Source organism: Hetaerina americana, unplaced genomic scaffold (assembly GCF_022747635.1).
Source record: "Hetaerina americana unplaced genomic scaffold, ioHetAmer1.1.p SCAF_2, whole genome shotgun sequence".
Lineage (NCBI taxonomy): Eukaryota > Metazoa > Arthropoda > Insecta > Odonata > Calopterygidae > Hetaerina > Hetaerina americana.
This window is the reverse complement of record NW_027286763.1, coordinates 16,637,899-16,656,347: the sequence shown is the minus strand read 5'-3', so window position 1 is coordinate 16,656,347 and position 18,449 is coordinate 16,637,899. Positions and strand designations below refer to the sequence as shown.

The window sequence follows — 18,449 nt, the reverse complement described above, 5'->3', positions numbered from 1 at the left end:
GGTAGTTATTTTAATCTGCAGTATATTAATCTAAGGCTAATATCTTAGAATAGGCTAATAGCAGAGGCTGCTAATTCTAACACTATATTTTACGTGGACTTGAAAAAAATAATTGTTTTTGAGTGTAGTTTTACAGGGTATTAAATATAAAATGATTGCTAACAAAAAAATTACTCCAAACCAATTTCAATCACATTGATTACTCAGGGTATTTCAACAGAGTTCTTCTTTCGATGGCATGCATTTAATATCATGCGACCCTCTAATTTAGACTTATCATGAAAAAAACGATCGGTTTTCCTGTATGGTCCCAGCGCACAGGATGATCATGCTGACCGCTCTTACTTAAGAAAATGATGAGCTAGTCTTCACAACCCTGCTCTTCAAGTCCTGGTATACCCTTATTTTGTCACTGCGAATCAATTTTTCGGTTGCACAGCTCTTAGAGTAGCTCCTAGCGTCACAAACTATCCAAATGTCCTCGTAAATATCAATCAATCGTAACTGAATCGTACCTGTTGTGTTAATAACATCATAAATACGAGGTGAGTGATAAAGGTCCTCGGAAACACCACCAGATGTCAGCGAAAACGCAACGAATTTCCCGCGTAGTAATAGGTAAGTACTTATGAGTAAACAGGTAACGCGTCAGTGCTCTGGGAAGAGATCTATGGTGCGGACGCCTCTTTGTTGTTGTTCCTGTGTAGTGATTTGTGAAGATGGAACACATTGAGATTCGAGCAGTGATTAAATACTTCGTAAAGAAAGGTTTGACAGAAAAGATATTTCATGCCGTCTTTTAGAAGACTCTGAGGGACTCTGCTCATTCATATTTAAATATTTCCAAGCGGACAAATGAGTTTAAAATCGATCGGGACAGCTTAGATGATCCGCGTAGTGGACGGCCAAAATGTGCCACTACCCCAGGAATTAAATTCAAAAGTGCATCAAATGGTCATGGAGGATCGTCAACTGAAATTGCGAGAAATGGCTGAAGCTGTGGGGGTGTCATCTGATCGGGCATATCACATTTTAGCAATTGGATACAAGGTTTGCATAAAAAGGTAACAATTTTTCCCTGACTTGTGCGTGAAGTCCTGAATTCAGACCGTAGATTAAGTGTGCGCATTTTTAAAGATCTTATTGGCATTGATATGATGACAACGCACAAAATTATCACTAAAAATTTGGCGCTACAAATAATATGGGCTAAACTCGTTCGGAAGATCTTGACGGATGACCATAACCAGAGTCGAGTGTCCGCCGACGAAGGTCTTCTGTTACGTCATCACGACGTTTCCCCAACCCGACTTTGCACCAACAGTCAATTTCCTATTCCGAAAAGTGGAATCCTTCCTTAAAGGACACTACTATTGGACCCTAAGTGCCGTCAAAGAAGCTTGCAAGAAGTTTAAGGACCTTCCGGAATCCGCATATCAGGGAGCCTTTGAGTCGTGGAAAATCCGCTGGTAAAAGTGTGTCTCAAGCTCAAGGTACTTTAAAGAATAAGTAATTTGAAGAATTTAGAAGCGTTCTATCTTAAAGAAAACTATTTTCATCAAATATTTCGCGATACTTTTTATACTACTATTGTATGATAAAGTAATCTGCTATATGGGTCCCGCGACTATTGATGCAGGATCGCAAATGTATCAGAATGGAAATTTTCGCGCAATGTTTGACCCATTTTTAGAGCAACCAACAAGATTTTCTCTGCCAATTTGTGACCGCAGATGAAACTTGGGTCTACTGAACTGGGTAGTTATAGTATATACGCATATTATATCTCGTATGTATATACTACATACATACATACATAACAGCAGTGAAATCAGAGGAAATATGTTGATTTAATACCGCCAAAGAGTACTAAGTCAATACGGTCGCCCGGGAAGGTAATGACTTTAATTTTCTCGGATGTGAAAGGGATTTTGCTGATTATTTATATACTTACTGGTCAGTCAATTACTGTTTATCCTAAGTTGACCTCCTCGACCAGCCACTGCAAAAGATACGAGAAAAATATCCTGGTTTGGCTAAGAATAAATTCATCTTTCATCAACACAATGCATACTTACCAATAAGTGTAGTTGCCATGACCAAAATACGTGAAAAATAAGACACGAATCGCTGCCACACCCGTCTTAATTGCCTGATTTGGCTCCATCAGATTTCTATCTACTCTCTAAGCTCAAACTTTTCCTCGGTGGACGGAGATTATCTTCAAAGAACTAGGAATTCTCTTCAAGGAACATCGCTGGACCAAGTGAATTAGTGTGCAAGGAGACTACATTAAAAATAAAAAAAATAACTGAGGTACATGGTTTATTTCTGCTCCATTCTGAGAAAATTTCTAATTACCCTCGTATCTAATTAGCATTATAAATAATAGTCTTCCAGTCAAGGTGGTTTTTGATAGGGCAAGATACTAAGTAATATTGCAATCCTACACCCCGCTTGAAATTCAACACTAGTATAATTCACGTACGTTCTAGATCCAATCCTTCCAATTTATCTACTCTTTTCTATCCTATGCCTCGCTTTTCGAAATTTCCACCCCCTATCATAGTCGTCAAGAATTCATTGGAACTTAATGGTTAACATTAGCGTAAAACTGAATGCAATAAAACATTAATGACTAGAGTAGTATTTTTGTATTAAAGAACATGAGACTGAATCAATCACTCTTTTGCACAATCAAGAAAAAATCAACCATCAGATGAGGAATATGTTTTAAAGATAACTGCATGAATTATTGTAAGGTGCGAATAGGTACACATTTTTACACTTATGCATGCGCAATTGTTCATTATGCAAGGAGAACGAAATTTCGGGACAATTTTTGACATCTTATTTCATGAATAAATAAATAAATAAATAAATAAATATATATATATATATATGCATATATATCCATATATATGCATACAGATATATATATATATATATATATATATATATATATATATATATATATATATATGGCTCCATATATATCCATACATATATATATATATATATATATATATATATATATATATATATACTCATATATACAGAAACAGATATAAGGAAAAGGGATAGGAACACATATAAAGGACGAACTATATATATATATATATATGTACACAAATGGACAAGCTAGAGGATGATTTGGTACTAAGGGATTTAAAAACAGTTGGTGGTGATGTGAAGATAAAGCGGTTTGTAAATTGGGGAAGGGAAGGGGGAGTTGGAGGGGCGGTAGAGACACTCGGAGTGCTGAATCGTTGGTGGCGTGGGAATGGGAGGAAGGAAAGCAGCAATGGAATGAAGAAAGGGTGAGAAAGACGGTAGGGTTGATGCATTTAGAATCATTACGATGGAGAGAGGGGGGATTGAAGTGACAAAATATTCTCGATGCGACGATGTCATGTTTACCTATTTATCGTAATTTCTAGAAAATCACAATTATCTTATCTCCAAATCAAGTGCAATATCTCCAGCATGTATGCAATCACTGCCACAGCCCATTTCTCATGAGCGATTAATGGAATGTAGCTGAGATGTTTCCATGGAACAATGTCTATTTTTGTCTACCCATTTTTTCCACATTTTCTCTATTAAATTTATATATTAGACATCTATTTTATCGATTTTAAAATTATTTTTGACTCTGTTTTACTTTCGTTTATTTATTATGCTTTTGCAAAAGGCTGCTCCTAATTTGTCACTCAGGAAAATTTAAGACAGCTCAATAAAAGTAATTTTTACACCACTCAAATTGTGCCTTCTTTAGCCTTCAATCCAGTCACAGCCCCTCTTTCTCCGTGTATTGATTACACCTTATTTATCTTCAATGTGTCAATAAACGTAACAGTATCTGACAATGGTACCTATGCATCCGAATGGGGAGTATTTTCTAAGATTTGGAATTACTAGACTACCTGTAAATGTTCCTCTGTGAGCAGTAAATAAAAGTGGCACTAATTTATGAATTTGGAAAAATGTTAAATTTATCTGAAATTTGATTATTCCCATTGATAACTTAGTAAATAGTTTTGGGCCTGCTGGCAGTAATAAGCCATACTTTTTTCGTTATTTCAAAAGGTACAGCTTAAAAGGGAACTAATAGAGAAATAGGGATTATAGGTTCAAATGCATAACATTCTTAAGAACTTAGTAGTAAATACCTAATTTTTCTTTTTTGGAAAATAGAATTTCAAGAAGAATTTAAACGAGGTGCATATATATATGTTCATTACTGTACTGTACACTACAGTACTGTGACCGGAAAATGGAAACATTTGGTAGTGGGCCCTGTGAATTAAGAGGGCAGAGGATATTTTGCTGCCAAAATGATTGGTAAAACAACAAACAAATCGGTTGTGGGTAGAAAAAGAAAGTAAGTTGGCTAACTGGAAGTTCACAACAAAAATAATGTCTACTTTGTAATAGGCCAGCTGCCAAGTTCATTCAAATATATCCGAGAAAGAATGATAAGTACGTGGGAAACCCTGTTTACTTATGCTCACCTTATGAAGGGCCGAAAGAGGAGTTACAGGATTGAAATTCCCTGCTTTGTGTGCAAATTTTATCAGAAAAAAATTTTAATTGAAATTCAATTGTTCTCGTACAATAAAAAATATCAAACAGAAAGTTCTTGGCGGCTTTTGAAAGGGATTCATTAATAAACGGAATACTTAGTTTTTTGATTGAAAATATATAATACAAGGCCAGGGTTCCGACGCTTAACGGCATTACCGGAAAAAATTAGTGAACAAAGTGCACAGGCATCAGTATTACTCATGATGACGTTGTAGATTCTGTCGTTATTAGATATTTTATGTCAAAAACGGTGATGTTTTCCATTAAAAAGTATCACATTTGGCAAATAAGAAGTCAACGGTTTAAATCTTAATCACATATCGTTTTAAACTGGAAAATTCTATTGATTTTTTGCTATATTAGAAGAAGGAATTCTCACAGAATACAGTTATGGTGAAAGCATGCAAATGCATGATCGCATGGATGAAAATACACATTCACTTAGGTTTCAATGCTATTAACGTTCACTTTCTACGGCGGACATTAAATCTACGTAATGGATATTAAATTCCCGTGAAATGGAATATTCGATATGATATAGTATTAAAATCATTATAAAGAACAATATGAAAATGAATGTCATTTTTGTGGACCCCTTTTGTATATCCGAGCTTAAAATTGCAGACCAACAACTTTTTTAACAATATTTACTGACAATTCATTTCTCACCCTATGCGTATTTTACATTTGCATATCTCTGTGCATTTTCTTTTTCTCTTCATTCCTTAACGTTTGAAAGTTTAGAAAGTGATATATCCTAATGAATGTAGATTTAATTTTCATAAGAAATAAACCATAAAAACGCTGAAAGAAAGGCAGTTGAATGCTTTTACTGACCTATAAATATGATTCCAAAGACATGCTGTCTTTCTCCTCCCCCTGATTTCACTACGCACTGTGTTTCCTCAAGCATAACGCCTCCCCCTTTACTGCAGCCATTTCCACCTTTTATCACCCAACCCTGCTATGATGCGTTCTTATTTGCTTTTTTTCTCACTCACTGAAATTTAAATGTCCATCTCATTTTGCATTTTCACCCAAAACAGTTATGTTTATAAACCCATATCTCGATTACATTTCATTTTAACGTGGCGACCGACAGTTGAGGTCATTTGCGCCATAGGGGATGGACAGGAAAGGATGAAGGGTGGAGAGAAACCCGGCGTCGGCATTAGCCTACTCTTTACGAAAGGCGCCAAGGGGTCCGCAGTTTAACGTCCCATCCGACGGACGGCGTACTCACTCAAAGTGCCCTCCACAAAGCACCTCAAGTAGGGATCGAGATACCTCTGAAAAATATTCAACACCGCCGGGATTTGAATCCGCGCCCTCAGGGTGGGAAGCCAGTACGTTAGCCCCCGCACCATCTCGATCCCCTGGAATGATTGGAATTAGAATCAAAAGCACTTATATTTTTGCCTTTAATGCAGAGCAAAATGTACGAGGGTCATCCGGAAAGTAGTACCCGTTCGTGAAATAAAGACACAAAAGTAAATATTAACAAACATAAAAAATTTTATTTGAAAGAGGATACTTTAAACTACTTCTCAACATAATCTCCAAGCAAATTAAGGCATTTGTCATAACGTGTGACAAGTTTCTGTATTCCTGCTGCATAGTCCTTCGCCGCCAGCTCATTGAGATACGCGAGGGACCCATCTTGCACAAATTTTTGCATAATGCAGATGGTGTTTAACAATTTCATGAACAATTGTTCGAGAAACATTGGGAAAATGCTCACAGATGTCATCAATTGTGACGCGCCGATCGTTCCTCACGAATTCGTCAACTGAGCTCACCAGTTGGTCTGTAATGACAGACGGTCTCTCCGAACGCTCATCGTCGTGTGTGTTCCCCCTCCCCATGTTGAAGTTGCGACACCACCGCCGAACAGACGACTCGTCCATTACATTGTCTCCATACACCTCCTTTAATTGGCGATGAATATCACATGGGCGAACGTTTCTTGCATTGAGGAATTTAATCACTGCCCTCACTTCACAACTGGCGGCGTTCTCAATTTTTTTAAACATTGTAAACAATCACAGAAACAACACAGGCAATGCTAGCGTCACGCAACTTGGCTCAGAGAAGGCAGACAAGCCACTGAAGCTATCTGACCTCGTCCAGCGGCTACTCGCGTCGTCAGCACTTCATGCGGCACGAACGGGTACTACTTTCCGGATGACCCTCGTAATAGAAAATTCTTAAAGAATAGTCTGGTGTGTAACCACCCACTGCCACACAGCGGTTGCTTGCAGATCACCATGTATGTATGTAAATGGCAAACACTTAATTGCCATTCATCACTTTATAGGAAGAAAATATGAAGATACTAATGTCATTAATACATTTTATCATATGTTTCTATAGAGCGTTGAATCACATATTATTCAAAATGGACTTTTCTTTTGAAAGGGTGTCAAATACGTGCAACCTACATTTATGGGCGATTTCACGGTGTCGCAATACTTCCCATTACATTGTCTTCGGCGGTGTAGCGCCGACAGAACCATTAAATCACAAAAGCCTTCCGCATTTCTCAACTTCCCGCGAAACGTTATTCCGCTCTATTTTTTTCTCCTTAATGAAAATAATTAACACATTCAAAGAGAAGTAAAAGCCTTGAGCAAGGTTTCTAATACCATGACCAACGCCTTGGAGGGGCTAACCACACTGAATCATTTGCTCAATCATTTTAAATAAAGTAATGTGTCTAAATCGAAAATAAGATAGGAATATAAGTAATATTACGACAAAAAAATATATTCACGAATATATGTATATTAGACGTTAGTTATTTTATGACCAGTTATTTTAGTCGAGGATTAAGTACTATTGTGCTAATTGAATGCTCATCATTTTGAATTTAAATTACATCCGTGAAAATTAACTTTAATTTATCCCTCGATATCATTTTAATATTTTCCATGGCCTCATCATAGTTAGTTCAGCATCTCTTTGCATTTGAAATGTGTGCAGCATTATGGGGAATCGAAATTTCCACTGACCGAGTGGCAATAAATGTATAATTCTAGCTTGAATTATTGGAGCATCGAAGCCCACTGGCTCTGCTCTTAATCTCCGCCGTCTTAACTCATACATGCTCTTTACACTGACGTCTTCAGTACCGGTTCCACGTAATTAATCCGTTGACTTCCATATCAGTTCTTCCTTTAATATTTCAGTCTATTTACGGGGTCTTGTGGAGTACTTTGCTTCAGAATGTTCCACATTTTGCTTTATTTTCTCAGTCTCTTCAATAGATATACTAATTCCATCAGAAAATAAATACGAGTACAGAAATAAAATAAAGAAAGAAATACAGAAATAAATGCAAAATTATGTCCAAACACTTTCAAAGCTTCCTACGAAGGCATATAAAAGAAGCGAAGACTTCAATGTTTTCGCAAAAAAAAACTCGACACAACTTCATAATGGAAGGCAGATTAGCACTCTCAAGTTGCTAAGTGAAGAAGTTCAATGGCACTTCTATTAAGCTCAAATGGGTAAGATGACTGCTATTTTTTTATGTTTCGTATTCTCTAATTTATATCACACCACACAGAAAGGAACAGCACTCCTTAAGAACATTTCCTGCCCCATCTCATTATTTTTATCTTATAAATGTGCCATATTATGGTGTATTAAACTATGTGTAATTAATTTTATTTTATAGTTCTAATATGAAATGCATAATTTTCTGCGTACACTGTGAAAACTTTACCCAGCATATTTTACGATCTAGTGTTAGTAGATATTAATAATTAGATGTTAGGTATAGCTATATGAACTCATACAATTGTGTTCTTAATGATCCATTCTTACGAATATATCAGCAAAGATATATCATGGTTTTATAGATTCTTCTCCGCATCTATTTGCCTTCGTTATTCCCTCACAATTATTATTGCGAAAATGATGGCTGAAGGATACTCGAACTTATAGGAGTATCTTAAGTTGAATCATATAGAAGTATTTTCTTTTGTTAAATAACTATAATTGTTTAACTTAAACAGTTTAAATGTGTTGATGGTTCGTGAAAATGGTTCTAGTTGAATGTTATCACAGCAGTCCTTCGAATTAATTAAACAATCAACGAAAATAAGAATATAATGAAAATTTGTTGCCCGATACAAAAACATAAATCCACTAAAGCCTTGCACAGAAATAATTAACTAGTGGCATATGAATATTTGAATATTTTCTTATATGTAACAAATCCTAAACATAACTTGAGAAGTGAAATTTGTTAGAACACATTTTCTCTAAAATTTTTAATTCCGTTTTATCTCTTTATTTTATCATTTAACGAGGACTTTTGATAAAATTCAGAAAACAAAATATAAATGTCAACTACTTCAGGCCAAATACAAATTATATGAACACTCCCATATGCATGAGTGGATGAAGACACCCATGTACACTCTATGGGTAAATAAAAGAAACCGTTCAGGGGATCTCAGGAAGTGCATATTCCTAGATATAATAAGAATTCCACATTGTAATAATATTTCTGACCACCCCATATACGTTATTGCCATTTGCTTCCCAACTCCTATCAATAAAATCTTGAGCTGTGTTTGAAATGCTCTTCTGAGATCTTATTTACGTCCAAAATTGGCGGAAAGAAGCGAGAGGAGTGTGATGGAGCCTTCGAACAGAGCGCGGGAAGATGGCAGCAGTCCTGAAGATGCAAATGAGTGCGTAGGGGTAGAGAAAGGCAATGTGTGTGGAATGGTTATCGTGAATTGGTGTAGTCTACTCTATTACCTGCAGTAATCAAGCATAAAGTTGGTATTAACCACCTATTACTAATCCCAGGAGCATGAGTTCACACGCCTTGTTAAGGAGGTCAGCTCTTTCCCTAGGCCAACTGGTGTTCCTCGTGGAGGTCCGACACCCACGATAAACACATCGCTTGGTACCACCCCGATTTTAACCCGGTAACCTTGTGTCATTATTCAATGGGCAAACAAAAATGTAGTGTCGAACTTGCTTACTTTTAAGCCTTGAGACAGGTAAGGAAACTGGCCGACGAAAAGCGTAGAATTAATTAATCTAACCTTAAAAGTAGAATGAACCGACTAAATTAAATTGTCGTCCACATTACTAAGGCGAATTGGATGCCCCCGACTGCCCAAATCGTTCACCTTCATATTTTCAATGGTATCAGACCGATCGTGCGTGTCGGAGGCCGTTTAAGGTAAGGAAAAAATGTCTAGTCCCGTTCCTCCACGCTGCATCGACCCTCGCGTAAGGAGTCCAAACGCAGCCAAGGCTCTTGAAAAACGCGAGGCGGATTAAGATATGGTTCCATCCTATTCTCTCAGCGTCCGGAAGCCTTTCTTAAAGCTTTGGACATCGTAATTTGTTCTTACATATTGTTTAGTTTGGAAAAACCTCCAACCATTGCGTTTAATTTGGACTTCCTCTTGTTTAGCTTATACATACATATTATCTCCACCTCAAAACGTTTCATGCTATCCAACCTACGTTCATGGTCGACGAAGAGAAAAGTCTCCTCAGGGGATGTTGCTGTGGTTAATGTACTAGATGTCTATCGAATCATCATATGAAGGCCAGGGTTCAAATCCCAGAGGTGGCGGAGTTTTTCCAGAATTATCTCGATTCCTTCTTGGGGTACTATGCGGAAAGCAGTTCATTTGAGTACACCATTCCTCCGTTGGGACGTTTAAATTTGGACCACTTGGTGCCTATCTTTAAGAGTAAGCTAATGTCGACGGAGAGTTTCCTTCCACCTCCAGAACGTCATACTCCAACCTAACACTAATGTCGTCAATGACCTCAACTATCGATCCCTAGCTAACTAGCTTATCTAGCCTTATAATTATCATGCCCTCCAGCGACCAGGAGTTGACTCGTGAACACTTTCGTGCAATGATTTTTTCCGACTTTCGGCGTGGATTATCTAGGCAGGATTCAACTTATTTCCACTTTTGGCGATAAAGCCTTTGCCACTGTGAAACTCTGGTATAAAGTATGCCATCATGGCCGCCATTCGCTCACTTACGAAAGTCGTGAAGGTCGTCCAAAATCAGTTGCTGTTCCAGAAAACATTGACGTGGTGCAAGAACTAGTAAAGGCAGATCGTCATGTGACATATCGTGAGATTGAAGCATCCTTGGGGATTAGTATGACGAGCATAAATAAGATATTGCATGAACATTTAGCTGTGAAAAACATTTGTTCGCGTTGGATCCCACATAATTTGACAAAATCTCAAAAAGATTCTCGTTTCAATTGGTGCAAAGAAATGCTCAAAAAATACAATCGCGGTGCATCAAAAGCTGTGTATTACATCTAAACAGGGGAAGAATTTTTGGTCTATGCGTATGAGCACGAAACGAAGTTGCAATCCACTGTATGGGTCTTCCAAGACGAGCCAAATCCGAAAAAATTGATTGGTGCACGAAGCACATCGAAGCAAATGATCGCCTGTTTCTTCGCAGTAACTGGAAATGTGGCAACCGTACTGTTAGAGCAACGTAGAACCGTGTATTCTTAAAGGTACATGAGCATTGGTTTGCCAGAAGTAATTGGTGAAATACGGAACAAAAGCGGCAACGAAGGATCATTCTTCATCATGACAGTGCAAGCTCTCATCGATCGGCTGAAACAACTACCTAATTGATTGGCCAAAACGTCGAATTGATGGGTCATCCTCCATACAGCCCTGATTTAGCACCAAATGACTTCTTTTTATTTCTGTTTATCAAGACGAAATGGTGTGGCCAACGTTTTTCGGCGCCTGAAGAAGCCGTTGATGCATTCCAAAACCATGTTTTGGAGGTACCTCAATCGGAGTGGAAAAAGTGTTACGAAAATTGGTTCAAGCGCATGCAAAAGTCTACTGATTATCATGGAGAATAATTCAAAAAACAACAAAGCCATTTTCAACAATAAGTTATTGTCTTTTCATTTTTAGGTTGAAAATATAAATAGCAACCCTCGTAGGACCGGAATGTCGCAACTAGAACCTTCGTGAAAAATTTTCCATGTTTATTGCTCATAATTGACTTTATTAAACATGTTTAATGCTTCTGACGTACTTTGAAAGCCTGCAGTAATTTAATATTAATTAAGCATAAATATTTAATTTGGTTTGAAAATGCTTAAAAGGTTGAACTGGCGTCTAGCAAAACAAAATAGTTCAGAGTCTCCTCGCTCTTTCTTTAGTACACTTTTATACAAGCGCATCTCATATTATGCGGTTATCCGATCAAGGTCCCTGCCTATACATGGAAACGAGCAGTTTGCTTTGTCAAAGACCCCTTTATGCGAACACATAATATAAAAGTACTATTTAACGGATTTGAAATAAGAGAAGTCTTTTTTTCAGCACCGACTGCCTGCGGATAATGATCACTCCCAATTTTAATTACCCAAAAATCGTTCGGGATTCTACAAATTAAAAATGTAATCACTTATTTTTTTATCATCACATGAATTTACGCTATAATACGCTATTTAAAAATATTCAAAGAAAATTACCGGAAATTAGAGCTTTAAAAAACCTTATAGCAATGGTTGTTATGACAACACGTGGGGCTATTTGATAAAGTTATATCCTAATCTATTTCTAAGTACGAGATATCAATATATCGTATATCAATAGATAACTCATGCAAGATTTTACTCAGACACGTTTGAAACTGCTTTGAAGGTTTTTTTTATTAACTAATTCACTATACCGTTGAGTATAATGTCTGATTTTGAAAATTTTGATTCTAATTCTGTCAAAGAAAATTGAATTGACAGAGAGTAGCCATCTTCCCAGTTGAAATTATCGAATTTCAACTGGGATATTTTCAATGGCCTCCCTCACCCGTCTCAGAAAATATCGGAAATTTTTTTCTCTAAGTTTAGGCCAACAGCCGAAAGAAAATATTGCAATTCACTTCACTCGAAGTAGTTGATCAAAACGCCGGCAAAACTGAAGCGTTTTATTAATATTATACGTGGAAGGAAATTTCACCAAATTAATATGATGTACGAATTAAAACGCTGCCGCCCTCCAGCGCTTTTGCTCGAGAGGTGAAATGGACACGGAAGCACTTCGCAGCTGTCGTCCGCTCGCGCGAAGGTGGAAAGCTTCCGACGCAGAAGGCATCCCCACCCCACGCTCCCCACAGCCGTCCCCTGCCACCCTTCCTCGCCGCGGTGTGCCCTCCCCACGAGTTTCCAAGATGCTCGCGTCGACGACCGGTTTCATGGAGAAGACCCCCCAGCCACGAGTGCGCAATTAAGTGGCGGTGAGGGAGGGGGGGGAAAGGAGGCGTTGGGGGGCGGGAGGCGGCGTTGTGGTGGGCGTGGGCGGCCGAGCCTCACGCCTCCATGCGCGCACATCTTTAACTCTCGGATTTACACAAAAACGGCAGTAATTAGTTTCGTTCTATAAACTTATGGAGCTTGTGGGAAACACACTAAAACCCAACGAAGCATCACGACCAGAAAGCGCTGATTTTTAACGAAATACTTTGCAGGTCACGTCATATCGGGCATATCGACTTACGTAAGGGTATCGTTTTTAAGTAATTATTACTAAAAATTACCGAGATATCTGGATAGAGTATATTCTACATATTGAGTGATTCTTATGTACACATTGTTGTAAATTACAGCTGTTAATACTGATTTGTTTTGTGTCAAGGATGAAATGAACCGACGCCGTAGATTGAAGTAATTCGCAATATGGAGAAGATAGGGGCTCGTAATGTGATGAAGTGTGAGGTGAGGTGGAAAAGGTAGATTCAGGTGTGAGGAAAGGAAAAGGTGTGAGGTGAGTTCAGTTGTGAGGTGGAAAAGGAATTTTCAAACTGACCAATATGTCAAAGGCACGCTGGGTTCTACGACTACTGATGCCGTTGCAGAACAAACGGCGCGACCGGAAATAAATTCGTTGTGCCTTTGAAATTTTTCCGCATCCACCCTATTCTTCCGATCTCTCCCCAAGCACTTTCCTTGTTTTCAGAACTCACGAAACCATTGCGGGGTTGGAGATTTGACAACAAAAATGACGTCATTCAAGAGGTGGAACAATAGTTTTCGACGGAATCTACCGAGTTCTACAGGTCCTGTACAGCAACAGCCTTCGAAAGGCAATGAAAAGCTGGGAGAAATCCATAACTCTGGATGATGACTACGTGAAGAAGTCTTAAGATAAATAAGACAAATAAAAATTAGTTTCTATCTCGACTGTTTTTAGTGATGATAAAAATTTTACGATAGCCGACTCGCTACGGTAACCATTCATATTTGGCAGTCAATGCGAGAAATGTAAGAGATAAGAAAAGGGACTTTTTAAGGGGAAGGAAGCACAAACAAGCATTGGCGACTAAATGGGAGTTTTTTTCAAATCGTGAGACTCGTGGTTATTACATTCGACAGAATATTTATTTTTTTCAAAATTTTCTTATTTTATCGAGAGTGTGGTTAAAAGCACAATCTTACATGAACTTCCTACAGAAAATAAATAGTACATACTTATTTTTTCACAGACTCGAGATGAAAACAATAAATTTACTTTATTTAAATACTTAAAATATAAAAAGTTAAGCATTGCAATAAATTGTTCTGGGACTCTTAAAAGAATTTTTTTTCTCTTCAGATTGAGCGTCAAAAAGCTTTCCCCTCCCTTCTTCGGGGGAGAAAAGGGGGGAATGCGTAAGTTAGGCTCGCTACCTGCATCCACCCATTCCGGGTGGATTCACTCTGCCCTTGCGATTTTCGGGGTGATAAGCGTGAAGAGTACGGAGTCCTTTAGGTACACGGTACTCCACTCTACTCGGGGAACGAACGATCACTTACGCTCTTTGCGCCACACAGGAAGAGGAGTTCGGCCAAGGCCCAGTAAACAAATCTTGGCCCGTGAAGCAGATAAACGGTGACCACATCGCTAATCTGATCCAGGCATTTTCCATCGTTTCACTTTTTAAGGCCTCCCCATGCATTGCAAACATTAATTAGTGCGTGCACTTTCATCATTAATTATTAAGATTAAGTGTTTGCTCGATTGCTTGTTGACTGCAGCCCTGTATTCTTCCCTATCCTATGTCTCTGGAAGTAATTGTAAACTTAAATGGGTAAAATTTGAGGATAGGTGGAATCTGCATATACCCTCACTTCTCTTAGCAACATAGCAAAAATAATTATTTACCTAAGTACTCATATGATAAACTTGTCCAAATTAACAGTATGCACAGTGCCAACATCAGGGGAAATAATATCAACTTAATACCTCGACACGACACAGTAACTTACTATCAATCTTTTCATGCAACAGCCTGTCGACTCTGGAAAACTTTGCCTAAGGACATCAAAAATTGTCAATCACTCACTTCATTCAAAAACAGATTACATAGCATAAAACATACATTAAAATGATTCTACACGACGAAAACACTTATCTATGAATCTATTCCTATGCAGACATATGTATATCATCTCAATCCCTCTTTACCTGCACCATTTCTTATCATCAACTTCACCTTGATGTAAAACATGTGATATCTTATTTTACTTTATTATGTACAGGTATGTCTGTGTATTCATACATGTATTCATTTTACCATACTCGATTGTATATCGTATTGTTTATGCATTACTATATTGTTTTGTACTGTACCTCACACTGTTGTATGAGTATTTATTGTACTTTATTTATTTATTTTTTTACTATCTTGCAGAATTTTCGGAAGTTTTCCTCATATTTCCGGGTGTTTTTCTGCATGGCCTTTATTAGGGCCTTCATGTTTGAACTCCCAAGGTTTTTCCCACAAAATCACATATTTATTTCTTCAATTATGTATATGACTTTACCATTCTTTTCTTTTTCTTTTACATCGCTTTACATATCCTCTTATGTTTAAAACTTTTGTTATGTACTTGACGAAAGGTTAAATGGAAGAGGGGATAATATGGTCTCGATTTCGCCCGAATAAAGACGTTTATCCACCCATCTAGTGCTAATTCTCGGTGTGCTACCTGACAGGCTTGCCGCTTCATAACTAACTTCCGGGCCCAAATTTTTCTCTTGATGTTCTATTTGTGATAATTTCTCGTATATTCCGTCATATTATTTTTCTAAGAAATAAATTGCGTGTGCAAATCTGAAGAAATAATTGCATTTTCACAATAATGCATAATAGAAGAAAATCAGGTACTTAATAACTTTCGGTGTCACCTTGGAGTGGAATTTTGTCTTCTTCAGGCAAGAAAATAAATGACTTCGTAGAGTCCCCATATACCTGCAGTTGTTTCATACATCGAACCTGGGTTCGATTGGCATGCAAACATTTTTCAAGATAAGAAACAAGGTAAGGTAGTATGATATGAATTGCAATGAATTTCTACCTCACCCTGCGTAGAAGTAAAAACTTGTAACGGTGAATAAAACAAATTTTCGTCGATTCCACTAAGTAGTTTTTCCGAGGGGATTTCCCTGTATTGAGGGAAAAATTGGGTATTTGTCGATTTAAAAGGAAAATTAAATCCGTTAGACGTTAAAAAATGAGAAAATTCCGGATATTACCATAGGCTAAAGTAAATATAATTGTCTTTTTGCCTGATACTATGAACTGTTTTAATGGAAGTGAATATCGTATCAAATTGTTTAATAAATTTTATCTTGGTCAAATGATGATTAAAAACAGTTCCCTCTATTCTATCTCAAAATAAAATACCACAGTTATGGGAGTGGTAGTATGCCATTATATTTGTAATAATGGATTAATTAATCAAACTTTTACTGTCATTCATGGCGGATTTAAGAAGTAAATAGATATACTTTAAGCTCTTCTTTGGCAACTTACGCCACACTCAGTCACGTGATATTCAAATATCAGTAAATAAAAGTACCACATCATACCACGAAGATCTGGTACCAAAAAACACCCCGCTTGGGTGAAGCTTGGGGCAGTGCCAATGGACGTCACCCAATATCGAACAAAGGGCCCTTGTGAGTGGAGCATGCAAGGAGATTAGCGGTATATGTAATTTAATACTGTTTTTAACGGGAGACAATCACTCAATGATCGAGGAAAGCAAAGGGAAATCATCTCAATCATTCATCCCATGATTTTTAAGATGAGCAACATACTGAAAATAAGTCCTGGCAACTACGGGACACGGTCCAACTGACTGCGTGCCGTTCCCAGCAGCGGGAGACGGATGCCTTCCGCGGTCGTCATCTCACGAAATTCTTTAAAAAAGATCGAACAAGGAAGACAGTTTAGGTAGCAGGTAAGACCAGAAATGAGTATCAGCAGGCTGCAAAGAAAATTAAGAGTGAGGACTGAAAGCTGGATAGTATAGAGAAAAAATAGAAACGTCAAAAATGGAATATTATAAGTCGCAAGCGATACTATAGGAATATAGAGTAGACGAAGGACAAGGGAATCACGATATAAGGGTGAGATGCTTTGAAAAATAGACGAGATAATGAAATATAAAATGCAAATGCAAAGGTATGTAGAAGGAAGTACATAGAGTTCAATTATACAATTAGGCAAGAAATGAACGGAGCGAAAAAAGCATGGCGAAAGACGCAGAGCAATATTATTGATAGTGGAAGTAAAATTATTGGAAATACATAAAGTTATTAAAAAGGAAGGCAATGCCCGGAATCAAGAAGGGAAAATCTGTGATAACAATCGAAGATACGGAAGAAAAAAATTGTGGAATCAGAAAAGATCCAAAAGAGATGGAAGGAGTATACAGAAGAACTGTATAGTGAAGAACTTAGGGCAGCCAAGTTAGACATAGAAAGAGAATATGACATGCATGAAGATAGCTTAGGTGTGGGCATACTGGACGATAAGATAAAAAGAGCATACGGTCATTCGAATAAAAAATGCCGAGGCGGTAGGCAACATTCCAGCGGAACTACTTAAAAGTTTAGGATAAGGCAGGGGAAGATTTCTCATGGACTAATTCGTAGCATTAATGAGGGAGGAAATCGGCCAAAAGATTTCGTCAGGGCAGTGCTATTTCCTATTCCGAAAAAGGGAAAGGTTGCCATATGTGAGGACCACAGAACAATAACTTCGTTTTCGCGCGCAGCTTAAGTGGTTCTCAGGATCATCAACCAAATGGTGGAGAGCAGGGCAAATGATTAGTTAAAAGATGATGAATTTGGCTTCAGGAAAGTGAGAGGCCCGCTAAATGACATAGCGGTAATAAAACCCCTCATAGAGACGAACATAGGATACAATTAGGATAAATTATTCTATATTTCTAAAGTGGTTTTTTCTAGAGTGAATTAAGTAGAATTATTGACTTTATTGCAGAAAATAGGGGTAAGTTGGAGGGATAGGAGACTTATGCGCAACCTACACATTCTTCAGACTTCTCTCGTGCGAGTGACGGATGGAGTTTCCAGATGCACAGTGCTAGGAAGAGGAGTTAGGCAGTTCAGTATCATCTGTGTCAACTGCGCTGTTCAACGTACTATATATGTGGAGGAAATGATAAAAGAGGCATGAGAAGAACTGAGGACAAAAATGAAATTCGATGGGGAACACACAAAATCGTCGGAAAAAATAAATCATAAGTTTGCTGATGATCTAGCTCAGAAAACAGGCTGTAAGTACTGCTGAGTGCATTGGAAAGCCAGGTTCGCATATAAGATGAAAATAAATGTAAAAAAAAACAAATGTATAGGATTTTTCACAAAGAAGAAAGAAATGCTACGTTAAATATCAAAATATGAGTTCATAAACTAGGGTAGATGGAACAGCTTACCTATCTTGGGAGTGTTTTGGACCATAATGGACAAGGTAGTGGGGCCAAAAGGCGATGAATTGCGTTAGGGGAAGATGTTTTTACAAGGAGGAGGGAAC

General features: G+C 37.7%; 1 protein-coding gene across 1 annotated transcript in view; it reads left to right on the top strand.

Annotated features, from left to right (window-relative positions):
* The first annotated feature begins 987 nt into the window (after positions 1–987).
* The window catches only part of LOC139687582 (calphotin-like), a 105,928-nt gene continuing 88,466 nt past the window's right edge, over positions 988–18,449 (top strand). The window contains exon 1 of the mRNA XM_071584799.1: positions 988–1,050. Coding sequence (XP_071440900.1) covers positions 988–1,050 — 63 coding nt within the window. The remainder of the gene's footprint in view (positions 1,051–18,449) is intronic.